Source organism: Delphinus delphis, chromosome 11, assembly GCF_949987515.2.
Source record: "Delphinus delphis chromosome 11, mDelDel1.2, whole genome shotgun sequence".
Lineage (NCBI taxonomy): Eukaryota > Metazoa > Chordata > Mammalia > Artiodactyla > Delphinidae > Delphinus > Delphinus delphis.
The window spans coordinates 82,872,145-82,899,070 of NC_082693.1; the positions used below are offsets into that span (position 1 = coordinate 82,872,145).

General features: G+C 37.9%; 2 protein-coding genes and 1 pseudogene across 3 annotated transcripts in view; 2 read left to right on the plus strand and 1 right to left on the minus strand.

The window, feature by feature from the left end:
• NUP37 (nucleoporin 37) overlaps positions 1 to 184 on the minus strand; it is a 41,077-nt gene extending 40,893 nt beyond the window's left edge. For both annotated transcript variants that reach the window (XM_060023892.1, XM_060023891.1), the window contains exon 1: positions 110 to 184. The gene's annotated coding sequence lies outside the window, so the exon portion shown is untranslated. The remainder of the gene's footprint in view (positions 1 to 109) is intronic.
• Positions 185 to 261: 77 nt separating this feature from the next.
• Positions 262 to 26,926, plus strand: part of PARPBP (PARP1 binding protein) — an 83,270-nt gene continuing 56,605 nt past the window's right edge. Inside the window, exons 1-4 of the mRNA XM_060023894.1 lie at positions 262 to 318; positions 4,117 to 4,272; positions 14,850 to 15,083; positions 20,599 to 20,706. Of these exons, the coding sequence (XP_059879877.1) occupies positions 4,120 to 4,272; positions 14,850 to 15,083; positions 20,599 to 20,706 (495 nt within the window). The 5' untranslated portion in view covers positions 262 to 318; positions 4,117 to 4,119. The remainder of the gene's footprint in view (positions 319 to 4,116; positions 4,273 to 14,849; positions 15,084 to 20,598; positions 20,707 to 26,926) is intronic.
• LOC132434211 (E3 ubiquitin-protein ligase RNF149 pseudogene) lies at positions 11,215 to 12,442 on the plus strand (annotated as a pseudogene).

Consider the following 26,926-nt stretch of genomic DNA (forward strand, 5'->3'; position numbering starts at 1 on the left):
GTGGGGGGGAACGGCCCGGTGAGAGGAGGAACTTCCAGAGATAGAGTAGAGGCGTGGGGTGGCCGGGAGCACAGACGGGCTGCTCCTTGGGCTCACGCCAGATACGCACCTGAGGGCGCCTGGAAGCAGCTAAAGGGGAGCTAGTCTTCGCCAAGGGCTGCTGCGCGCCGGTTCTGCTTCCGGGTCAGAGGGCGGGAGCTGCGATTGGCTCCCCGACCCTCCCGCGATATTTAAAATGTAAACGCGCGGTCACTCATTGCAGCCGGGTTGGAGCTTTCTTCAGGGGGGTCTGCACCTCCCGGTTCTCCCCCGAGCCAGGTGAGTGTCGCCTCCTCCTCGCCCGCCTGTCACACTTTAAGTGGTGATTCAAGCGCGGCTTGTGAGGAGATTTTTCGGTAACAGCAGAGCGCCATGTGACCGGTATTATTTGTGCAGTGTCTTTGCACTGGGGCCTGGTTTGGTCTGGGGGTGTTGAACAGAGTTCGTAGGTTCCAGTGATGGAGCTGAAAGGACCTGAGGTATCATCTGCTGACTGGATGAATAAGGCTCACAGAGCCCTACTTAGATTCATTAGTTAGGCAGGAAACCAGGGTTCCAATCCTAAAGCGTACGTAGACTCCAATTCCGCTGCTTTCGCCCTCTCCCTGTTATATCCTCCCAAGGAACTGTTAGGACCTGCATTCTGACCGTGAACAGCAACGACACCCCCTTTTTTTTTATTGAGCATCTACTAAGTGCCCGGCACTAGGTGGATTATTTACTTGCCTCACTAACGTCTCCTAATTTTATGAGGTAGGAGATAATCTTCCCTCTTTTACAGGTGAAGAAATTTAGGCTCATCAGAGCTTTTTGTATAGTTCAGCCTGACATTCAGAATGCTTGCATATTCGTTGTCTCATTGATTTGTGGAAAGTATTATATCTCTACCTAGGCAGTCAGGTGTAAGGCTTATTGTCTGGGCTCACACAGCCAGCTAGCTACTGGAAGAGTTGAGGCTAGACCAAGCTTGGCAAACTAGTGGCACTACCTGTTATTGTGCAGACAGTTCCTGAGCTAAGAATGGCTTTTATATGTTTGGATGGTTGGGAAAAAAAAAAATCAAGAGAAGAATAATATTTTGTGACATGTGAAAATTATTATGATATTCAAATTTCAGTTTCTGTAAAGTTTTGCTGAAGCCCACTATACTCATTTGTTTATGTATTGTCTGTGGCTAGTTTCACACTGCAAGGTCAAGTTGAGTAGTTGTAAGAGACCCGATGGCCTGAACGCCTCAAAAGTTTACTATTTGAACCTTTCCAAAAGTATGCTGACCCTTCGATGAGATTCACTTTTACATGTGCCAGGCATAGTTGTAAAAGCTTACCTTGTATTTATGTCATTTGCTTTTCACAAAACCCTGTGAGTTAGGAGTATTATTATTTTCATCTTCAGTACAGTACAAGGAAGCTGAGACAGGGAGAGGTGACATAACTTGGAAAAGGTCTCACAGCTTTTAAGTGGTGGAGTCAGAATTCAGAACCATCTAATTCCAGATTAGTCTTCATTATTAGCAATCCAAACTCATAGTATCTTCAAATAATATCAGTAAATAATTTACTACTGAAGATTGATTTTAGGCAAACTAGTCATATCACTGAAGCTTTTTTTCTTCACTTTATGTTTTTTTTTCTTTTAAGAGATGAAGGGGATATTTTGAAGAGAATTTTACTATTTACTAGGATATATAGTTTTATAGATATTTTAATTTATAGTCTTCTACCTGTGTCTTTAAATTGCATCACTGATTATATTTATAAATTATTATTTTGTAAATGGCACATGCCCATTTTTTTGATCATACAAACCCAAGATACCTGGTAAACACCCTGGATTCTGTTTATGTCACATAAAAAAAGAAGAAAAAGATAACAGAGGAGTAAGTAAATGGGAGTGTGTACAGTAAAATACCCCAAGTAAGATAATGGCATGTGACTGTGCTGGAGACTGGGGTACTTAAAAGGAAGTAGGGAAAATAAGGTTTAGAGGCATGTCTGTACACTCAGAGAAAGGAATTGGCTGCCTCATATAGGCTTGAGTATATAAAACATTGGAACTACATCCAATTATTTTGAAAGGCCTTTGTCTATCAGGAGAAGTTATGTAATATAGTGATTTAAGAGCACAGCTTTTGGATTTGGGCATCTTGGATTTAGGTCTATTTCCCCATTTGCTAGCTGAGTGGCATAGGGTATTGCTTTCTTCAGATGTAAAATGAGGATAATAATAGACCTTCTTCATAGGACTCCTGTGAAGATTGAATAAGGTAATATTAAGCTTTTTAAAAAAAATTTTTCACTTTATTTATTTTTGGCTGCATTGGGTCTTCGTTGCTGTGTGTGGGCTTTCTCTAGTTGTGGCGAGCGGGGGCTACTGTTTGTTGCGGTGCGCAGGCTTCTCACTGCAGTGAGAAGCACTGCTTCTTCCCTTGTTGTGGAACACGGGCTCTAGGCACGTGGGCTTCGGCAGTCGCAGCACGCAGGCTCAGCAGTTGTGGCGCACGGGCTTAGTTGCTCCGTGGCACGTGGGATCTTCCTGGACCAGGGCTTGAACCCGTGTCCCCTGCATTGGCAGGCGGATTCTTAACCACTGTGCCACCAGGGAAGCCCATATTAAGCTTTTGAAAAGTATCTGGCACCAAGAAACCTTCTAAATATTAGCTATTACTGTATTAGTTATCTATTGCTGTGTAACAAAGCACTCTGAAATTTAGTGGCTTTAAAACAACAACAATTTAAAATGTTTATGATTTTGTGGATCAGCGATTTGGGCTGGACTTAGTTATGTGGTTCTGCCGGTCTTGCCTAGGATCACTTATGGTGCTGTATTTCATCTGGCAGGTTGATTGGGTCTAGGTAATCTAAGATAGCCTCACTCACTTGTCTTTCAGTTGGTATTGGTTGTCAGCTGGAGTGCCTTGGCTCTCCTCCATATGGCCTTTCCAGCAGGCTAACTAGCACTTCTTCATATGTCATTCTGAGAGTAGCAAGAGAGTAAGAGCTAAAACTGCAAGGCCTGTGTCAGGAGGTCCCCAAGGCCACCTCAGGTTGAATAATTTACTAAGAGGACTCAGAGGACTCAGCATACAGTTGTACTCATGCTATAATATATTACAACAAAAAGATGCCAAGCAAAATCAGCAAAGGGACAAGGTATTGATACATGGGGTGAAGTCCAGGGGAGATCAGGCACAAGCCTCCAAAAGTCTTCTCTTAGTGGAGTCACACAGGATATACTTAATTCTACCAGCAACAAGTTACAACAACACATGAAATGTTATCTGTCAGGGAAGCTCTTTAGAGATTCAGTGCCCAGGGAATCTACTGAGGTCTGAACATGTAGGTACCCTCTATGTTCCCAAATTCCAGACTCAAAAGAAAAGCATATGTTCAGCATAAGCTATATTATTTATACAAATAGTTGAGGCACAGTGAACCATTCTTACAGGAAATCGTCCTGAAATCTAAGTTCCCAGATGCCAACCCTGTAAGCAGGCTTTTCAAAGGGTAGTAGTCAGGCCTGCTATATTAACTCTTTTCAGCATGGGCCTTTTGGAACTAGATCTAGGCTCGGAACTCCCATGATGTCATTCTTGACACATTTTATTGGTCAAATCAAGTCACAAGGCTGACCCAGATTCAAAGGGGTGGAAAATAGACCATCCCTTTTGGGACAGTATAGGGATAGGAGGAAATTGTTTCTTTTGCGTTTTACCGTAGATGTTACCATCTATCTCAAAATAAGTATTTTAAAAAATACAGCTTTAATTAGCTACGTTTGTGTCTATAATTATGTTTGCAGAATTTGCATTTATCTGTTTTGTATGAATTTTCAGATTGAAGGTTGGATTTTGTTATTTTCAAAGATTTGGCTTAAGAAAACTAGAGGAGAGGAAAATACGATTGGGCAGAAATTGTATTATTCTGTTTTCCTAAATTTAATTAAAAGCAATCTTATAAATATGAAAAGACCTTGTTCACTATTTATTTTTCTGTAACTCTGCTTCCTTATACATGTTAAATATCAATTTCCAACTAAAATAAGGCTTTTTAACATTGCCTTCTGTCTTACTTTAAGAGGATGGCTGTGCTTAATCAGAAGTCTGTCTTGGATATGATTAAAGAGTTCAGAAGGAATTGGCACACTTTTTGTAACTCTGAGAGAACTACTGTATGTGGTGCAGACTCCATGCTCTTGGCATTGCAGCTTTCCATGGCAGAGCACAACAAACAGGTTAGTAGACTGTATTTAGGTTAACTTTTTTTTTTAAGTGAATTTTGTTTGCTGCACATTTGAATAAACTTAATTACATTAATTTCTTTGCAGTATATGCTCTCCTATGATAATATCAATATACTGTATTCACAAATGCCTCTGCATATATTTGTCAAAATGTTACAATTGGATTTGAAATGATTTGTTTCAAAATTAAGGCTTTTATATGTATAATTTGACATGGGACATGCACATTTGATATTTAATTTAAAATCTTAAGGTAAACATACAACTATTATGATTATGGTTAAAAATTATTTTTATTTGATAAAACTTCTTCTCTGAAAAGTTCTAGAAAGCACACATAAATAATGTTTATTTAATGCAAGTATTTTATGACTAATTTCAGGCTCTGTAGTATAGATTAATTATTCCTAAGCCAGGCTGTGAAGCAGAATCATTTGGGAGGGCTTTTAAAAAATACTGGCTTCTGGGGCTTCCCTGGTGGCGCAGTGGTCGAGAGTCCACCTGCCGATGCAGGGGACACGGGTTCATGCCCCGGTCCGGGAAGATCCCACATGCCGCGGAGCAGCTGGGCCCGTGAGCCATGGCCGCTGAGGCTGCATGTCCAGAGCCTGTGCTCCGCAGTGGGAGAGGCCACAACAGTGAGAGGCCCGCGTACCGCAAAAAAAAAAAAAAAAAAACTGGCTTCTGTACCCCAGTCTTGGACACTGATTTTCCTAATCTGCACTGAGACCCTGGAAATTGTCTTTTTTTTAACCTTTTAATCTTTTTTTAATCTGAAATGATTCTTACACAGTCGGCTTGGGCCAAACCAGTGTTTGGAATAAGCTCTACCTAAGGGGCTAGAGGCATTCAGATGAGAGAAGGATGAATGTAGGCTGGAGTGGTAAGGAAAGCCTTCTTGGATTTTATATAATATACTTAAAGGAGAGAAGTCTTTGGATGGGAAAAATTTAAAGAAGCGATGAAGGAAGGGAAAAGTCAGTTCAGTGGAAGCATCCAGGGGGATTAAAATCATGATAGTTTGAAAATGGTAAGGAGACTGTCTTGACTAGAGAAGAAGATTTTTGAAGGGTGGAATGGTTTCAATAGGTCTGTTGGGCTAGATAGTGAAATGGCATTCTGATGAATTTTTTTTTTTTTTTTTTTTGGCTGTGCCACGCCGCATATGGGATCTTAGTTCCCCAACTAGGGATCGAAGCCGTGCCCGCTGCATTGGAAGCGTGGAGTCTTAACTACTGGACTGCCAGGGAAGTCCCTGATGAATTATTTTAATCCTATAAGTCACTAGTTCCCAGACTTTTAGATTTCATTTACCAATAAAATTTCCCCCCCAAATTGGATATTGACAGATTTGAACATTTCTCATGTTAGCACGTAAAGCCATTGAGAAAAAATAGTGACTAGAACCATCATTTTGAAAAAGGAAGAATAATTTAACACCTGAAAATTAGGAATTCTATAATCTTAAAACAAGAGATAGTTTTTCCTAAGTGTGGATAGTTTGCTGTTTTGCATATTTAAAACAATGTTTATTAAGATAAATTTTCAACATAGAAAAATTTTGACAAAATTCTATCTTAGGTAGTCAGTTATTCTTTCCACACATTTATTAAGTTCTTAGAATAACGTTATTCTAAGAATATACATATTCTAGGAATATACCACTGAAAGAAATACCTGCTCTTATGGGATTTATCTTCTAGTGAGGAGAGACAGATAACTCTCTAATAAATAAGATATTTAGCATTTTAGGTCATAATAAGTGCTGCAGAGGAAAATAAAATAGAGATGCTACTAAGGAGTGTTTAGAGTTTGGGGTGGGAGAGTTCTTGTGATTTGGAATAGGGTGGTCAAGGAAGGCCTCATCAAGATGATGCCATCTGAACAAAGATTTGAAAGGGGGGAAGAAGGAAGAGTTGTGGAAATTTTTGTGGCAAGGGACTACCAAGCAACGGGAACAGCAGATGCAAGGGCCCTGAGGTAGGAAATGCCTCGCATGTTCAAGGCATAGCAAGGAGGCCAGTACAACTGTTTAGCTGTCTATATACATGTTAATTTCTTCCCTTTCTTCCTCCTTGCCCCAGATTGCTTTTTTTTTTTTTTTTTTTTTGCGGTACACGGGCCTCTCACTGTTGTGGCCTCTCCCGTTGCGGAGCACAGGCTCTGGACACGCAGGCTCAGCGGCCATGGCTCACGGGCCCAGCTGCTCTGTGGCACGTGGGATCTTCCCGGACTGGGGCACGAACCTGTGTCCCCTGCATCGGCAGGCGGACTCTCAACCACTGCACCACCAGGGAAGCCCCCCTAAACACTCTTGGTGTTGTACATTCTGTGGGTTTTGACAAATGTATAATGATATATGTCCACCATTATAGTATGTATGGAATAGTTTCACTGCCCTAAAAACCCTCTGTGCTCTACTATTCATCTTTCCCTCTCCTCAGTCCCTGGAAACCACTGATCTTTTTACTGTCACCATAGTTCTGCCTTTTTCAGAGTGTCACATATTTGGAACATAGTATGTAGCCTTTTCAGATTGACTTCTTTCATTTAGTAATATGCATCTAAGGTTCCTCTGTGTCTTTTCACGGTGTGATAGCTCATTTCTTTTTAGCAGTGCATGATATTCTGTTATATGGATGTATCACTTTATTTATCCATTCACCTTGTTTTACTTTTCTTTCAACCAATAGTCAAAGATTCCACATTTAATAGTTTTTTAGCTTAATGGTGACATAATTATTAGATTTTCTGCTAATGTCCTCTTTATTTCTAAGAGCCCTTTTTTGTTCTCTTTTTATAATGTCATACTGTTCTTGATTCCTGGGTCTAATATTTTCTCCTTTGAGACTATTAATAACATTTTGTTGAGGTTTTCATCTTCTTGCATAATGTGTTTCCTCCAAGTTCCTTGTTTTTGTTAGTTTTATTTGGGAAGGACTTCCTTTCTTCTGATTAGAGACTTCCTTCATGGTGATCCTTGGCCATCCACCTATATTTAAGTGGAGCACTAAAATGTTTATTGGAAGCTCTTTGTGCAGGGTTAGGGCTTGTCAACCTGATCTTACTGGGCCATTTGGTTGGAGAAGCTTTGATGTTGATATCTTTAGGATATCCCTTTTGGAACAGTTTCCTCGGAAAAGAGTCTTCTTTCCTCCTGCATGAAGGGTGTAAAGTTGAGCTGCCTATGTGATGGGTGCCTGAAAAGTGTGTCAAAATTTAGAATATAAAATGTCATGTGATTCTTATGATTTTCATTTGGGCTCTCTTCCTTAGCTGCATTCTTCAATCCAGAGACTATTTTACCCTGTCCAGGGAATAAACCCCCAATTTTCTGTCAAGGTAGATGACTGGTTTCCCCTATCTCAGCAGAAACTAAGTATTAGGCAAAAATCTAAGTGAAGATTACCCAGAGAGGTAAGCACAATGCTGAGACTGCTTCAGAATTCTTCACCAGCAAGTATCTCTACCATCACCTTCTGCTGGGCAGATTTTGTTCTAGTGGACACAGTAAGAGTGTTGATCTTTAGGGGCTTTTGGCTGTATATGGAAGGTGGGCAAGGGATGTCTCTGATCCAGTTTCCTGCCTTCTTATGGTCAGCTTTGTCTCCTAAACTTTGTGCTCAGAGTTCATAAAAATCAGGTTCTTAAATGCCAGGGCGTGGTAGACACCAGGGAAGCACAGACCCTGCCATTTGCTTACCCTTCTGTATTGGCACTTTTTCACTGCTTTTGACCTTTTGTAATTTCCCTTCTCTTATGGACAATTCAGTCATGCTTAATAAAAGTTTTCCTATTTTCTCCTGTAATTTTAGGTATTTTATACCAGGAGGTGCTTCTCTGTATATCCAGTTGTACAAATTGCACTGTTAAAGTGTCTGTTTTAAAATTATAACAAATGGTATACATTTTTCTGCGTCTTGCTTTTATCATCCAACATTGTTTTCAGGACTTCATCAGGTACTGATAGACAGAAAATTTGATACGATTTATTCATCTTAACAGTCATCCTTTGTGTGACTGATACATTTTATTCGTAGATGGACTTTTGGGTTGTTTGAAGTTGTTTGGTATTACAGTTTTGCACTGAAATGAGATGTCTGTGCACTGAGCAAGACGTAATCTAAGCCCCATACTCAGTGGGTCATATAGTAGGTACATCTTTAATTTGCCTTGATACTTCCATACTGCTCTTCAACTTGGCTGTTAGAATTGACATTTATATCAACAGTGTAGGAGAGTACCATTTTCTTATTTCTCTTCATATTAGGTGTTATCAAACTTCATTAGAAAAGAAAAAAAGTGATATTTCATTTTGATTTTTCTGCTAGCTAAAGCATTTAGCACCTTTTAAAATTCTTATCTGACCATTTAGGTATCCTTTTTTGAACTGTTTATTCATTTCCTGTGCTTATTTTACTGTCAACTTATTTTTGTCTCTTTCTCACTCTTTGAAAGAGTTGTACATATATTTTAGATATATGTTATACACTTTGTTGATATCTTCCAGTGCGCTCCGTTTACCCACTTTCACTGGATATACTTCCTGTTTCACCAGTATTCATATGCTAGACCTCTCTACGGAGTCTTACTCTGGTATGGTCAAGTACTCACTGGACATTTTACCTTGATTACTGTCTCCACATCAATTTTTAAAAGTAGATCACATTGTTTGCTTCCTCAACTTACCACCTACCTTACCTTCCACACTCAGTCACTGAAGCTAGATACCTAAGGACCATCATAGGGTCTCTTTCCTTTGCTCCCCTTTGTAATTCATTTTCAAGTCTTGCCAATTTTACTGCCTGAGCATTTTAAAAAAAATCTGTCCTTCTTTAGTAATCTGAAGAAATGGTACTAAGGTAAATAATATATTATGAGGGTATTGTATAATGGAATGGGCCAGCTTAAGGTTAAACCTTGGTGACCATGCACTAGAAAATAAGGAGAGAGAGAAAGTGAAATTATTAAGAATCATTATTGAATAGTGATTGAGGACTATTGTTCTGGAATCAAACAGACCATGTTCAAATCACCTCCTTTGTTTGTTTATGAATAATTAAAAAAATATATCCACAAGCTAAGTGAAATGTACCCTGAAGAAAATTTAGTTCTCATTGTAAAAATTTTGACATATTGAAATATTCAATACAAGTCACTTTTTCTTCAGGATTTGTCTATGTAGCATTCACTCAGTATCACTTTCTACTTGTTAATTTTCTACTTGTTAATTCACTGTGAAAATTCAGACTCTGGGTGGGAAAGAAGAGGAAAGATGAATTGCAACTAAACTTTTCCAAGTTCATGTATATATGCATGCACGTGTGCAGTGGATATGGTGGGTCGTGGGTCAGTTTTACTTTAACTCTCCATGTACAGAGTCAGCTCAGGCATCCCCATCTGTGCTCAGACTTCAAGTCACTTGGCAATGTGAAACAACATACACTTGCCTGCAGGTGCATTCATAAGTAGCAGATAGTAATAAAAAGGTGGAGTTGGTTGTATATATCCTTCACCTATATTTTCCACCCTCTACTTTGAGCTCTGTTTAGTTTTTTAATTCTCTGAAGTTTGAGAACATAGGCCCCTAAAGTAATAGTCCTTACAATAACATTTGATTACAATGAAACCTTTGAATACCTGGTAGAGTTGTTAGTCTGTTTATTGGTGCGCTTGTTTTCTTAACTGCTTTAGTGGGGAGAAAGAAAATAACTTTTGAGTTTTAGGGTCTTGGAATATTTTCTTAGGTGGGGGGATATTTTAGCTTAAATAATATAACACCTCTCTAGCAGTTTTAATACCGCTAAAGATTTAAGCTATTATAGATTCACTGAGGATTATTAATTTCGTTATATGGCAAATATGTATAACTTCATTACTACATTGCAAATAAAATTTTAGCCTTTCTTTTCTTCGGAATTGGCTTCATAGTTTTAATTTGTCTGGCCATTATGTTATTAAGGCTGTTATTCACCTTAAGTAGCCTTAAGAACATTACAAATGGTCCTTTGGATGAAACAAAGCTATTAATTTTATAGCTTCATAGGAAGCAATCACAGCACCTGGGGTTGACTGTTAGATTTGAAAATGATCCAACAGTGACATAACAAATAAGAAGAAACTGTTTTTAAAATTGTATTACATTTATCTACTACCCTTCCCCCAACAAACAAATAATTATTTTACTTTGAATAAGAAAAGAGAAAGGAAACTGACAGTTTTTATTACCTAACATTTATCAGGTGTTATTTAATCTGTACAGTCTTACTTTATAACCAAGGAAGCTGAGTCAGAGGGATTTCAGTATCTTACTCAAGGTCACACAGCCAATTAATGCTCTTAAGTAAATCTGTTATCTTTTCTCTTTCCATAACAAGAATTCCAGTTAGTTAAAAATGTAAAGTTTATTTAAAATTTTGAATAATTATAAAAGTAACTTTGGTAAAATGTAAAAAGTACAAGCGCTCTGATAAAACGTAACTCTCCATTTTTCTCATTTTATTCTTGTGAAATACAATCCTTCTTATGTCCATCAGAGAACTAAAGCATTGAACATTTTGAACTTCCTTCAGATATTAGCCAGCTGGCGTGTTTTCCTAGCAAAACATTTTCTGATTTGACCACAGACCCTCTCAATCAGTTGTTACTGGTTTGAATAACATTACGCTGTCATGGTGGGCACCTGATCATGAAAGCTGATATTTGGAGTGCATTTTTATTTGTATTTAAAATGTTTTTATAATCCCAGTATAAACACTGTTAATCTAGTCAAAACCTTTTCTCACAAGATCAAGAGCTTGTATGGGCCGCTGGGACTGGGTCTTCCCGGGCTCTGCAACTGGCGTCGACTTCTCCGCGCTTTTTGGTGGCCTCGCACGCCAGCGCCCTCCGGCTCCCGCCCGGCCCTCTCCCAGTCAGCCCGGCGGCAGGGCCATGGCGTGGCGGCGGCGGCCCGAGGCCCGCAGCGGGGCCCGCGGCGCGCTGGCGCTGCTAGCGCTGGCCCTGTGCGCGCCCGGGACCCGGGGACCGGGGACCGGGGCCCGGGGCCGGGCGTTCCAGTGGTACTCGGCCATGGTGAGCACCGAGTACGTGGACCCGTAGGCCAACCAGAGCGTGCGGAGCGCCTCGGAGAGCGGCCGCTTTGGCGAGAGTTCGCCCAAGGAGGGCGCGCGGGGCCTGGTGGGCGTCCCGCACGCCGAGGACTGTGACCCTGAGGGTTGCGCGTCCTGCACGCGCTTCCTCGTGCCCCGCGGCCGCGGGGGCGGCACCTTCAAGGACAAGGTGTTGGCGGCAGCGTGGTGGAACGCCTCGGCCGTTGTCCCGTACAACGAGGAGCGCCACGGGAACCTCACCGCGCCCTTGTCCCACGCGGGAACCGGAAATATAGTAGTCATTATTGTTAGCGACCCCAAAGGAAGAGAAATTGTGGATCTGGTGCAGAAAGACATTCCGGTCACAATGACCATAGGGCTCGGCACACGGCACGTACAGGAGTTCATCAGCAGTCCGTCAGTGGTGTTTGTGGCCATCGCCTTCATCACCATAATGATTATCTCATTAGCCTGGCTAATATTTTACTATATACAGCGCTTCCTATACACTGGCTCACAGTTTGGAAGTCAGAGCCATAGAAAGAAACAAAGAAACTTATTGGGCAGCTTCCTCTTCATACTGTAAAGCATGGAGAAAAGGGAATTGATGTTGATGCTGAAAGTTGTTCAGTGTGTATTGAAAATTTTAAAGGAAAGGATGTTATCAGAATCCTGCCATGCAAGCATATTTTTTATAGAATATGCATTGACCCATGGCTTTTGGATCACCGAATGTGTCCAATGTGTAAACTTGATGTCATCAAAGCCCTGGGATATTGGGGAGAGCTTGAGGACATGCAGGAGACGCCCGCCCCAGAATCTCCCCCAGGGGCGTTTCGACTGCAGATCTGAGTCTTACTTTACCAGATGGTGACAGAAGTGACGCGGGCAGCTCAGCACTGCCCACCACCAGCGACTCCGTGCTGCCTTGCGAGGCCAGTTTTAAAGAGGATGATGGTGAAAACACGGCCTTGCTAGAGACAAGCAGGAGTGACCCTCAGTGTGAAGGACCTTTCTCCTGGCGTATAACCTGCCGGCAGTTTCATGGACAGAGCTTGGGCTTGAATTAAAGGACATTTTATTTTTTTTACTTTAGCACATAGTTTGTATATGTGAAAATAATGTACATTCTTTTACCTTTCAGGTTCTGATTTGATATACAAAGGGCTAAGATACTTTATTCTTAAAAATAATTTTTGATTAGTCTTCATATATTTATCTATTAAAATGTATCATAAGATTAATTCTAATCAAGGATGGTTCTAGACTAAGCACATTGAATTCAGACTAGTTCAAATGGAGTTGTGTGATTATATTCAGTAATTGATCACATGAGTTTCCCTGGAGGAAAGACTTTTTTAGAACATTAAACTTGTAAATGTGATGAGAGAAATCTATCGCTTCCTTGCACCTCTGTACTATAGAGAGATTTCCAGACCTTAGAGCACTTTCATTGTTGTTTTTTATTTGGAGTTATGGGAAAAGCACTGGTTGACTTTAGGATTTGCATTTCTCCCTTTCATTACCTAATTTCCTCTAACAACCTTGATGGGGAGGGAAGTTTTGTCCATTTTTTTCTGTACAAATAAAAAAAGCTACGATTCCGTATTGTGCACGAGCATGAAGTTCTTCATTGCTTGTTAAAGAAATGGAGTAGACAGCCTCTGATGTACTCTGATATGGAGTTTTTGAGGGTAAATGATGAATATACTGATTCCAACTGCAGTTTAATCTTTACAGTTATAAAGGGTGGTAGATGGGGACTTTTCATTGCTGTTGTAACACAATAAACAAGTAACCAGTTTTCTTGAAAAAAATAAAAAAGCTTGTATAGTTTTACTTTAACTAGTTATAGTCATTAGGATGAGATTTGTACATTTATATTAGGCAAAATCTTAATTTATTTTTAACATGAAGGATGTTATACCAAAATAGTTTCTAGGAATTTTTGAGATAAAACAATTTAGTTTTGAAACTCTAAATAACTGGATTTATTTAACTTAAATACCACTTGGAAATTTTATGGTATGTAACCTTTGTGGGATTGGGAAGTAAAGTATACAATTTTGATGCAATGCTGAGATATTACAAATCTGTCTTACATTTAGGTTATGGGTCCAGTGTTTGAGAGTTACTCATTCTTTTGGTTGTTCATTGAACTAATTTCATGAAATATAATTAATTTTCGTAATTTTCATATAACAGGTCTCTACTCCAAGGACAATAAAGATAATTTCCTTAGTTGCCTCCATATGGTTGAGTAAAGAGTTAATTATTTTAAGGCAGTTTGAGCACCTTGTCTTAAATTTGGATAGTAGTTAGAAAATATCTTTATAAAAGATATAGAGATTTGAAAGAGTCAGATATATAGAAAATAATATATTATTTGGCTGTGTTTGATTTCTTTCTATTCTTCATTGGCTAAAGATGATGTTATAATTTAGTTCCAATGACTAGTACTATTTAAATACGCACCCATTATTTTAAATGCTATTAATGGGAAGATATTGCTGTTAGCAGAAACTACTAGCATATTAACTATGGAAAAGGGCAACAAAATCTGCATCTCAAAACCATGTATGGATACTTAAAATTATTTGTTACTCATGCTGCAGAAAGGAGCAGTTAGAATTTTTTTACTGAATTAGGTCTATCATGTTTTGGAGGGCACCATTATTAATATCTGAGATATTAAGTGGGACGGAATGCAATCAATTAAAAATCTTCAACATGTCCACTGAGATAATTTATCATGTAGATATTGAAGAAGAGGAAAAAACGAACAATTTTGTCGGATTAGTAACATCTGACAACTTATAGAAAGAAACCTGACTATGGCTTCTTAGCACTTGTTTGTTATAGTTTAGTGCGATGATGAGCAGGGAAGATTCAAAATTCTTTTCTGACCCCAAATTTTAGCACCGATATTTTGCTTCTGAAATAGTAATGAAATAAAACATAATTTTTAAAAATTTAATTTTTATGTTCATGCATTAAGACTAACACTTGGAATAATGTGATATGTAGGAATTCAGTATGACAGTATGACATGACAGTTTTAAATAAGAGATTAAAAATACATTAGCAAGAAGAACTAAAAGGGACTAAGTATTAACAGAATCAAATGTTTCCCCAGTCAATAGCACTTAAGTTCAGTTCACTGCTCACCCATCTCCCCACTTTGGGTAGAAGAAATTTAGTGAAGTTCAGGAAATAAGATGACTATATTTGCTAAATTTGTCATGTGCAAACTTATTATAGTTGTTCATATTTTTAAAAATCATCAAAATCTTTTTCTTTTATATCTGGTTTTAAAATTATGCCATAGCTCAACTTTGATGTTCTTTTAAAATCCACAGGAATTCAATGTAGACTTTTCTATGACAAAATTCAGTTTGTACTTTCTATCTTAATTGTAAGTTAATGAATATCTAGCATCCAACTTTATCATTTTATTTTTGGCATTATCTCTTTCAGTACAGTGGAGAATTTACAGTCTCTCTCAGCGATGTCTTATTGACCTGGAAATACTTACTACATGAGAAATTGAACTTACCAGTTGAAAATATGAAAGTGATTGACCATTATGAGAACATTAGGAAGATTTATGATGATTTCTTAAAGAATAGTAACATGTTAGATATGATCGATGTTTATAAAAAATGTAATGTTTTGACTTCAAATTATGAAAATTATGCCAACATATCTCCTGTAAGTATTTTTTAAATAATTTTATCTTAATCAAATTAAAATTTGGCTAGATTTATTTTTACTTTAAATGATGGATCAGCATTTATAATAACTTGATAATGCTTTTGCTCTTTGGATCATGTTAAGAATGGAAAATTTAGCTACCTGAAAGCTAGTCATTACTGGAGAGAAATATTTTGGTGGTAAATTTTGTTGAATTTGTGTTATTATTTGGTTGAAATATAAGGACAGCTACTTATTAGATCAAAACATTTTTAATAAATCAGTATCAAGTACGTGATTTCTTTTTGAATTATGTCAGGGATTGATTTTGTATTTTCTTGGTTTAATGTGCATCTGTTCATTTGGCATATATTGTATAAATGATTGCTATGACTCTTTCTATGGATTAGTAATAGTTTTTACTAAGATAGAGTATCATTTCATGAGGATAGTATGATGCAATATACATGAGGTAATACACTATTCCTTTTTTTTTGCAGACACATTCATTGCCTTATTTTTTTATAGAGTATAAATTTTAAAGTTAATGGAGTAGCATCCCTTGCAGTTTGGTTTTGTCTACATTATAGTTGATAAACTGTTTTAGAATATATTTGAATATATCTAGTTTGTTTTAAAGTATTGAAAATATATTTCTTTATCTTAACATATACCAAGTGCCACTAAAGTAGTAATTAAACAGTGGTAATAAAAGAATAATTGCAGCCATAACTAGAAGAAAATGTTTACTGGATTTTCTCAGATATTAAAATTAGTTATTAGTTTATAAATTAGTTTATAAAAAATTAGATATTAGTTTATAAATATTACTATCTGATACTTGGGAATAATGTTTTGTCTGCTTAGAATAGAAACCACAATAACAGTTGTTTAAGACAATGGAAGTTTGTTTCATTCTTTTATAAAAGATGTCAAAAGGTTAGCATCTAGGACTGATATGATAGGTTCATGGTTATCAGATAGTACCTAGGATTTTACTGTCAGTCTGCTCTCCTATCTTAGTTCTTGACTTCTACCCTCGAGATCATTTGTGGTCCAAGATAGTTGTTGGAGCTCCAGACATTGTATCAGCATTTCATGCAGCAGGAAATAGTAAGGGAGCACCACACTCTCTTTTTCTTTGAAAGAGATGTAGCTCTTTTGCTTCCATCTCATTAACCAAAGCTTAGTCATATGGCCAGACCAACATGCTAGCAAGGATGGAGAATATAGTCTTTATTCTGGGTAGTAATATGCCAGAAGATAAAAGAAAGCTCTGATACTAAGGAAGAAGGGGAGAATGGATACTGGCAGGCGGTTTGTTGTCTTTGCCTCATGGGGCTATCATGGAAACCTTTGCCTTTTTGTAACTTTCTCAAAATACATGCACACACGTGTACATGCATACCCACACATACTCATCCACACCATGATGAGGATACTTGTGAGTGAAGACAGTTTTTTTTATTCCTCTCTAGTTATGTTTTATTTGCTTACCTGTAGAGATGATTTTTAACTACTTTTCACAAAGTTAATTTAGAGAAGTTCATCAAACACAAGTATTAGATTGTAGGAACAACAAACATGAGTTTCTGATAAGCCAGTGAGAGTATAATCTGCCTGAGGTCTTTGTTTTCATTTTGTCCTTTGCCTATAAGTCCTCTAATAAGTTTCTTCATTTAAGTGAATCAGCTTATAGTGTGAGATATATAAGGTTTTACATTTGAGGAAGTTCTGTCTCCAAATATCAATATGTCTCCTTTGAAGAACATCAGGAATGAAGTGGGAACTGCTGAGATGGTAATATATGAAGCAGAAAATTTTCTGCATTTAAATCTTAGAAGGCTAACAACTTGATCTCTGGTACTTATGTTACTCAAAGGAAATTTGCAGCGAGGAAAAAGTGAGCAGGAAAATATCCCTAGATCGACATTTCAAAAATATGCTAAATGTAACCCTAATTTATGCTAAAAGGATCTTTAAAGATACATATCAGAAAGTTCTAAATATTTCTGAGCTTCAGGGTCCTGAAATATCATGATCCTAATAAGCTTTTTTGTTTTTGATTTATTGTAGCCTAAATAAGGCAAGAATTAAGAGGAATTAAGATAAAGGTAAGACAGGGAAGTTCTGGGAACATAATTTGAATGATAGCCCTTTCTCCTTTGTTTCCTACTTTTATAATTCCTCTCCCGAGGAACATGGATGCAGGGCCCATGGGCATCTGGGAGCATAGAAGTCCTTGGATGCTAACTGGACTCTAAGTAAGGAGAATTGTTACAGAGATTGCTCTCATGAACTGAGTAATTATCTGGAGGACAAAATCAGAGACCTGGGCTGAGGAGCAGAAGTGGTAGGTCCTGAGAAGAGCTAAGCAGCCCTCAGAAATCTGAGGAAGGTCAATAAATGCCTTCTATGAGTGTGCCAGGGTTCTTTTACTCTCAAGAAGCAGCAGAGCAGCTGAGTGGATGGTTTTACTGTTGGTGAGGCTTGAGAGACCACAAGAAGACTGTTTTTCAGCCTAAGCAGGTGACTGGCAGCTTGCTTATTTCTCCACTGCTGCTCAATAAGGAGTAGAGACCATTTCAACTTCCATTACTCATAGAACTGTCATCACTTAATGGACCTCAACAGTCAGCTGGGCCCCAAAGAGCCAGTGAAGAGAAGCAACGGTCACCTAAGGGGTCTCAGTGGCCAGAAAGATGAATCAGCTAAGAACACACATGCCTAACAAAATAGAGCTGCTCGAAGGGAATGATAGCAAATTGAATCCAGCGAAATAATAAGTACTCAAGGAACTTCAAGTATATACCTAAACATAAGACTTTCTAGACATTAAAAAAAAAAGAAGAAAAGTTTTCCCAATGTAACAGATGAATTCAGACTCAAATTAGTATCCTGAAAGTCAAGTACAATAAGTAAAGCACAGAGTAAAACACATAAAGAAACAAAGAGGGAAAGTTAAGAAACTTGGAGGTTAGATCTAGAGGATTAAGAAACTTAGAGGTTAGATCTAGAGGATTTAACATATAAATGTTAGGAGTTCTAGAAGGAGAAAAAAGAACAGATGCAAAAGAGGCCATGATAAAATAAATCATATATTTGTTACAACTACATTTGTTATAATAAATATTTTCCTGAGTCTCCTAAGGAGTGTTTATGAAGTTCCAGGCTGAATTGATGAGAAATGACACATACCTAGACATATCTTGGTAAAATTCCTGAACTCTTAATTTCCTGGCAGAAAGAACAAGTTATTTAAAAAGAACAAAAAATTAAATAGCATGTCCTGAAAGTGACCTAAGAATTCCATCCTCAATCAAGATATCATTTATCAGCCAAGTTAAGGAAGGATTTGTGAGGATATGCAAAAATTTAAAGAATGTCATCATCATACCTCCTGTGAAGCATTTACCTTTCCAAAGACTAATAATTAAACAGATGAACTGGAGCAGCGGTCTATCTAGGGAAAGATGGTAGTGAGCACTAAAACTTGGAGTGTGTATGTGCAGTTAAAATGATAAGGATGGACTGGGAATATGTGAGCTAAAATGGAAGACTTACCCTAAGAGAGATTCTAATACTAGTTTAGAATTAAAACTGCTAAACTTTGTAGTTTGTTAGGGGTAAGTAGCAGGCATTATCACTTTTAAAAAAGAATAGAGAAATATGAGTCTGATTTGAGTACAGGGAGAGTAAAGTCAACTATTAATGGAATGGAAAAAATGGAACGGAAAAAAAAAAGTACATCTTCCAAATAAGAGGATAAAAATACAGTGAGTAGCAACCTGTCAAATCAGTAAAGATACAAATCAGTAAAATTAATAGTGTACCACAGCAAATATATTGTGATTTTTATCTTGCCTAAGAAAGCTTTATGCTATATATATATATATTTTTTTTTTCTTTTTTTTGCGGTACGTGGGCCTCTCACTCTTGTGGCCTCTCCCGTTGCGGAGCACAGGCTCCGGACGCTCAGGCTCAGCAGCCATGGCTCACCGGCCCAGCCACTCCGTGGCATGTGGGACCTTCCCAGACCGGGGCCTGAACCCGTGTCCCCTGCATCGGCAGGTGGACTCTTAACTACTGCGCCACCAGGGAAGCCCTATGCTATATTATCTAGAGTCCTTGTCTAACTTTGAGGTCTAGGAACTGCTTTACACTAAAAATTATTTAGGACTAGAAGGAGATTTTGTTTATGTGGATTATATCTATTGATATTTTCCATATTAAAAATTAAAGAGAAATGTTTAAAATGTTTATCAGTTATTAAAATATTGATATTGAACCTATTACATTTTAATATGAATAACATTATGTTATGAAGAATAACTTTATTTTCCAAAAATAAAAAAACTGTGAGAATAGTGACATTATTTTACATTTTTATGAGTATCTTTAATATCATGTGTGATAGAAAATACCTGGATTCACATGTCTGCTTCTATTTGATAAGTTAGTTTGATTGAAGTATATCAAGAAAATTCAGATTCACATTGATACATAGTTGGAAAAGGAGGACTTCCCATATCCCCTGAATGGGTCTTAAGGACCTCAGAAGTACTTGGATCATACTTTGATACCCACTGAACTGATCTAGAATAATGTACTTTGCATGTAATTAAATATGAAAGTGTTTTTTAACTAGAAGGTAATACTCTCCCATTTCTAAAAATAATATTGTGTTTATGGAAAAATAAATCTTTGCTTTCAGCATCTCTTCTGAAAACATAAGAACCACAAGTGTGAGTACTACCATTATTCAAAATTTGTTAAATAGTAAATTCTTATTTTGGTGATCTTGAATTTTGAGATTGAAAAATTGTATATGTTATAAACAACAAAATCCTAGGCTTTCTAGTTTTTTTTTTATCACTTGATTAACTCTTTATGAGTACCAGCTTATCATATCAGTAGAATTGTGGCAAATGCTATTTCTTTTCAAGAAGTATATATTGGTGAGTTACTTTAGTTATAATTTTGCAATATCTCACTGGGCTTTGTTAATTCAGTTTGTCCCTTTCCTTCAGGTTTACTTATCAGGAATTGTGTGTGTGTTTGTGTTTGTACATACCTGTATAATCTTCAATCCCTTAGAATAAATGAAATAATATGGAGATATTGAGTAGTGTGTCAGGCTGAAAGCAAATATCTCTTTATAAATTATTTTTTTGTGGAAACTCTTATTTTGTTTGAAATATTGTGGCTTAGGAAAATAGATTTACTTACGTATATTCCAAAATGAAGCATTTATTGTGGGCATTAGCTAAGACTTTCTTCCGTACAAATAAAAGGCTCAGATGAAATTTCCAAGGTGATCTGTTAACTCTGAACTTGTAAAACTCTTTGAGTACAAATGCCATTGGAAACAGATTGTTAGGAAATTTAATTGCGTGTAATATTATGGACTGCCAACAAAAGTCAGGTAATGTGCTGTACACTGGAACATCAGAGACACTAAGTAGAGCTAGGTGTGAAATATTTTTTACAGTTGGCGTAGCATTTTGTTAGTAACATCTTGTATTTCTTACAGAGTCAACTACGGGATTTTCTGTCTGGCAGACAGTATGCAGTAGATAATGAAACTGATTTTTCTGAACCAATGTCACCAATTAGTAAACACAACTGGGATAATGAAAAGGTATGGCTAAATTGTGAGTAAATAAAAGCAGGATATGATCCTCTTAAAATCACTGTGAATTTGTACGTTACAGTTACTATTTTTTTTTAATTTTTTAAAAGTTTTTAATTTGCTTAAATAAAAAAAATTTGTGAAGAGTAGTACATTGGAGACTGCCAGGGCATGGTAATAATCAGTTTATTCATGGTTTTGGGCCATGGTAACAGGCACTGTGCAAAAATAGGTATCACTAAGTATCGGAAAAGTTGGTACAGGTTGCCAGAGTTCTTTGAATTCTTACATTTGGTATACGTCACAGTTAGTATTTTATTTTATTTTATTTCATTTAGTAATATACTTATTTATTTATTTATTTTTGGCTGCGTTGGGTCTTTGTTGCTGTGCGCACTGGCTTTCTCTAGTTGTGGCGAGTGGGGGCTTCTCTTGCTTGCGGTGTGTGTGCTTCTCATTGTGGTGGCTTCTCTTGTTGCAGAGCATGGGCTCTTGGCACACAGGCTGCAGGAGTTGTGGCACGCAGGTTCAGTAGTTGTGGGATGTGGGCTGTAGAGCTCAGGCTCAGTAGTTGCGGCGCGTGGGCTTAGTTGCTGCGCAGCATGTGGGATCTTCCCAGACCAGGGCTCGAACCCATGTCCCCTGCATTGGCAGGCAGATTCTTAACCTCTGTGCCACCAGGGAGGTCCCACAGTTAGCATTTTAAATGGTTGATTCTTAGGAGAATATGTTCTGTTCTCCACTCTTTAAAAAATCTGTTTCTACTCTTTGCAGTAGAATAGCTGATGCATCATGAGTTCTGATAACAGGATTTGCTGTCTAAACAAACCACAGAAAACTAGTACAGGTTTGGTTTAATATAAGTTACCTTCAGCTGAACACTATTCTAGGTACCTAATTACATGTAGTAATTCCTCACTAACGATGGGAGTTGTGTTTATGAAAGTTTCTTAGTAAAATTACCATTGACAAGATGAAAGGTTAAGAGTACTGGAAAGAGAATATCTAAAAATATGTTATATGAGATTGGTTCAAGATGGCGGAGTAGAAGGACATGCTCTCACTCTCTCTTGCGAGAACACTGGAATCACAACTAACTGCTGAACAGTCATCGACAGGAAGACACTGGAACTCACCAAAACAGATACCCCACATCCAAAGACAAAGGAGAAGCCACAAGGAGATGGTAGGAGGGGCGCAATCACAATAAAATCAAATCCCATACCTGCTGGGTGGGTGACCCACAAACTGGAGAACACTTATACCACAGAAGTCCACCCACTGGAGTGAAGGTTGTGAGCCCCACTTCAGGCTTCAGAACCTGGGGGTCCGGCAAAGGGAGGAGGAATTCCTAGAGAATCAAACTTTGAAGGCTAGCGGGATTCAATTGCACAACTTCGACAGGACTGGGGGAAACGGAGACTCCACTCTTGGAGAGCACACACAAAGTAGTGTTTGCATCGGGGCCCAGGGGAAGAAGCAGTGACCCCACAGAGACTGAACCAGACCTACCTGCTAGTGTTGAGGGGTCGCTTGCAAAGAGGTGGGGGTGGCTCTGTCTCACCGTGAGGACAAGGACACTGGCAGCAGAAGTTCTGGGAAGTACTCCTTGGCATGAGCCCTCCCAGAGTCCGCCATTAGCCTCACCAAAGAGCCCGGGTAGGCTCCAGTGTTGGGTCACCTCAGGCCAAACAACCAACAGGGAGGGAACACAGCCCCACCCATCAGCAGGCAAGTGGATTAAAGTTTTATTGAGCTCTGCCCACCAGAGAAACACCCAGCTCTACCCACCACCAGTCCCTCCCATCAGGAAACTTGCACAAGCCTCTTAGACAGCCTCATCCACCAGAGGGCAACAGCAGAAGCAAGAAGAACTACAATCCTGCAGCCTGTGGAGCAAAAACCACATTCATAAAAAGACAGACAAGATGAAAAGGCAGAGGGCTATCTACCAGATGAAGGAACAAGGTAAAACCCCAGAAAAACAACTAAACAAAGTAGAGATAGGCAACCTTCCAGAAAAAGAATTCAGAATAATGATAGTGAAGATTATTCAGGAACTCAGAAAAAGAATGGAGGCAAAGCTCGAGAAGATGCAAGAAATGTTTAATAAAGACCTAGAAGAATTGAAGAACAAACAGAGATGAACAATACAATAATTGAAATGAAAAATACACTAGAAGGAGTCAATAGCAGAATAACTGAGGCAAGAACGGATAAGTGACCTGGTAGACAGAATGGTGGAAGTCACTGCTGCAGAACAGAATAAAGAGAAAAGAATGAAAAGAAATGAAGACAATCTAAGAGACCTCTGGGACACATTAAATGCAACAACATTTGCATTATAGGGGTCCCAGAAGGAGAAGAGAGAGAGAACTGACCCAAGAAAATATTTGAAGAGATTATAGTTGGAAACTCCCCTAACATGGGAAAGGAAATAGCTACCCAAATCCAGGAAGCACAGAGAGTCCCATACAGGATAAAACCAAGGAGAAACACACCGAGACACATAGTAATCTAATTGGCAAAAATTAAAGACAAAGAAAAATTATTGAAAGCAGCAAGAGAAAAACAGCAAATAACATACAAGGGAACTACCATAAGGTTAACAGCTGATTTCTCAGCAGAAACTCTACAAGCCAGAAGGGAGTGTCATGATATACTTAAAGTGATGAAAGGGAAGAACCTACAACCAAGATTACTCTACCCAGCAAGGATCTCATTCAGATTCGATGGAGAAATCAAAAGCTTTACAGACACGCAAAAGCTAAAAGAATTCAGCACCACCAAACCAGCTCTACAACAAATGCTAAAGGAACTTCTTTAAGTGGGAAACACAAGAGAAGAAAAGGACCTACAAAACAAACCCAAAACAAAAAGACAATGGTCATAGGAACATACATATCGCAAATTATCTTAAACGTGAATGGATTAAGTGCTCCAACCAAAAGACACAGGCTTGCTGAATGGATACAAAAACAAGACACATACAGATGCTGTCTGTAAGAGACCCACTTCAGACCTAGTGACACATACAGACTGAAAGTGAGGGGATGGAAAAAGATACTCCATGCAAATGGAAATCAAAAGAAAGCTGGAGTAGCAATATTCATATCAGATAAAATAGACATTAAAATAAAGAATGTTACAAGAGACAAAGAAGGACATTACATAAAGATCAAGGGATCTATCCAAGAAGAAGATATAACAATTATAAATATATATGCACCCAACATAGGAGCAACTCAATACATAAGGCAACTGCTAAGAGCTGTAAAAGAGGAAATCGACAGGGACACAATAATAGTGGGGGACTTTAACACCTCACTTACACCAATGGACAGATCATCTAAACAGAAAATTAATAAGGAAACGCAAGCTTTAAGTAACACAATAGACCAGATAGATTTCATTGATATTTATAGGACATTCCATCCAAAAACAGCAGATTAGACTTTCTTCTCAAGTGCGCATGGAACATTCTCCAGGATAGATCATATCTTGGGTAACAAATCAAGCCTCAGTAAATTTAAGAAAATTGAAATCATATCAAGCATCTTTTCTGACCACAATGCTATGAGATTAGCAATCAATTACAGGGAGAAAAACGTAAAAAACACAAACACATGGAGGCTAAAAAATATGTTACTAAATAACCAAGTGCTCACAGAAGAAATCAAAGAGCAAATAAAAAAATACCTAGAGACAAATGACAAAACACAATGATCTGCTGCTGTGGGATGCAGCAAAAGCAGTTCTAAGAGGGAAGTTTATAGCTATACAAGCCTACCTCAAGAAACAAGAAAAATCTCAAATAAACAATCTAACCTTACACCTAAAGGAACTAGAGAAAGAAGAACAAACGAAACCCAAAGTTAGCAGAAGGAAAGAAATCATAAAGATCAGAGCAGAAATAAATGAAATACAAACAAAGAAAGCAATAGCAAAGATCAATAAAACTAAAAGCTGGTTCTTTGAGCAGATAAACAAAATTGATAACCCATTAGCCAGACTCATCAAGAAAAAGGGAGAGGACGCAAATGAATAAAATTAGAAATGGAAAAGGAGAAGTTACAACAGACACCGCAGAAATACAAAGCATCCTGAGAGACTACTACAAGCAACTCTATGCTAATAAAATGGACAACCTGGAAGAAATGGACACATTCTTAGAAAGGTATAACCTTCCAAGACTGAACCAGGAAGAAGTAGAAAATATGAACAGACTAATCACAAGTAATGAAATTAAAACTGTGATTAAAAATCTTCCAACAAACAAAAGTCCAGGACCAGATGGCTTCACAGCTGAATTCTATGAAACATTTAGAGAAGAGCTAACACCCATCCTTCTCAAACTCTTCCAAAAACTTGTGGATTAAGGAACACTCCCAAACTCATTCTATGAGGCCACCATCACCCTGATACCAAAACCAGGGAAAGATACTACAAAAAAACAAAATTACAGACCAATATCATTGATGAATATAGATGCAAAAATCCTCAACAAAATACTAGCAAACAGAATCCAACAACACATTAAAAGGATCATACACCATGATCAAGTGGGATTTACCCCGGGATGCAAGGATTCTTCAATATACACAAGTCAATCAATGTGATGCATCATATTAACAAATTGAAGAATAAAAACCATATGATCATCTCAGTAGATGCAGAAAAAGCTTTTGACAAAATTCAACACCCATTTATGATAAAAACTCTCCAGAAAGTGGGCATAGAGGGAACCTATCTCAACATAATAAAGGCCATATACGACAAACCCACAGCAAACATCATTCTCAATGGTGAAAAACTGAAAGCATTTCCTCTAGGAACAGGAACAAGACAAGGTTGCTCACTCTCACCACTATTATTGAACATAGTTTTGGAAGTCCTAGCCACGGCAATCAGAGAAGAAAAAGATATAAAAGGAATACAAATTGGAAAAGAAGTAAAACTGTCACTGTTTGCAGATGACATGATACTATACATAGAGAATCCTAAATATGCCACCAGAAAACTTCTAGAGCTAATCAATGAATTTGGTAAAGTTGCAGGATACAAACTTCATGCACAGAAATCTCTTGCATTCCTATACACTAATGATGAAAAATCTGAAAGAGAAATTAAGGAAACACACCCATATACCATTGCGACAAAAAGAATAAAATACCTAGGATTAAACCTACCTAGGGAGACAAAAGACCTGTATGCAGAAAACTATAAGACACTAATGAAAGAAATTAAAGATGATACCAACAGATGGAGAGATATACCATGTTCTTGGGTTGGAAGAATCAATATTGTGAAAATGACTGTACTACCCAAAGCAATCTACAGACTCAATGCAATCCCTATCAAATTACCAATGGCATTTTTTACGGAACTAGAACAAAAAATCTTAAAGTTTGTATGGAGACACAAAAGACCCCGAATAGCCAAAGCAGTCTTGAGTGAAAAAAACGGAGCTGGAGAAATCAGACTCCCTGACTTAAGACTATACTATGAAGCTCCAGTAATCAAGACAATATGGTACTGGCACAAAAACAGAAACATAGATCAATGGAACAGGATAGAATGCCCAGAGGTAACCCAACGCACTTATGGTCAACTGATCTATGAGAAAGGCGGCAAGGATATACAATGGAGAAAAGACAGTCTCTTCAATACGTGGTGCTGGGAAACTGGACAGCTACATGTAAAAGAATGAAATTAGAACACTCCCTAACACCATACACAAAAATAAACTCAAAATGGATTCGAGACCTAAATATAAGACCGGACACTATACACCTCTTAGAAGAAAACATAGGAAGAACACTCTTTGACATAAATCACAGCAAGATCTTTTTTGATCCACCTCCTAGAGTAATGGAAGTAAACACAAAAATAAACAAATGGGACTTAATGAAACTTCAAAGCTTTTGCACAGCAAAGGAAACCATAAAGAAGACGAAAAGACAACCGTCAAAATGGGAGAAAATGTTTGCGAACGAATCAACGGACAAAGGATTAATCTCCAAAATATATAAACAGCTCATGCAGCTCATTATTAAAGAAACAAAGAACCCAATCCAAAAATGGGCAGAAGACCTAAATAGACATTTCTCCAAAGAAGACTTACAGATGGCCAAGAAGCACATGAAAAGCTGCTCAGCATCACTAATTGTTAGAGAAATGCAAATCAAAACTACAATGAGGCATCACCTCACACCAGTTAGAATGGGCA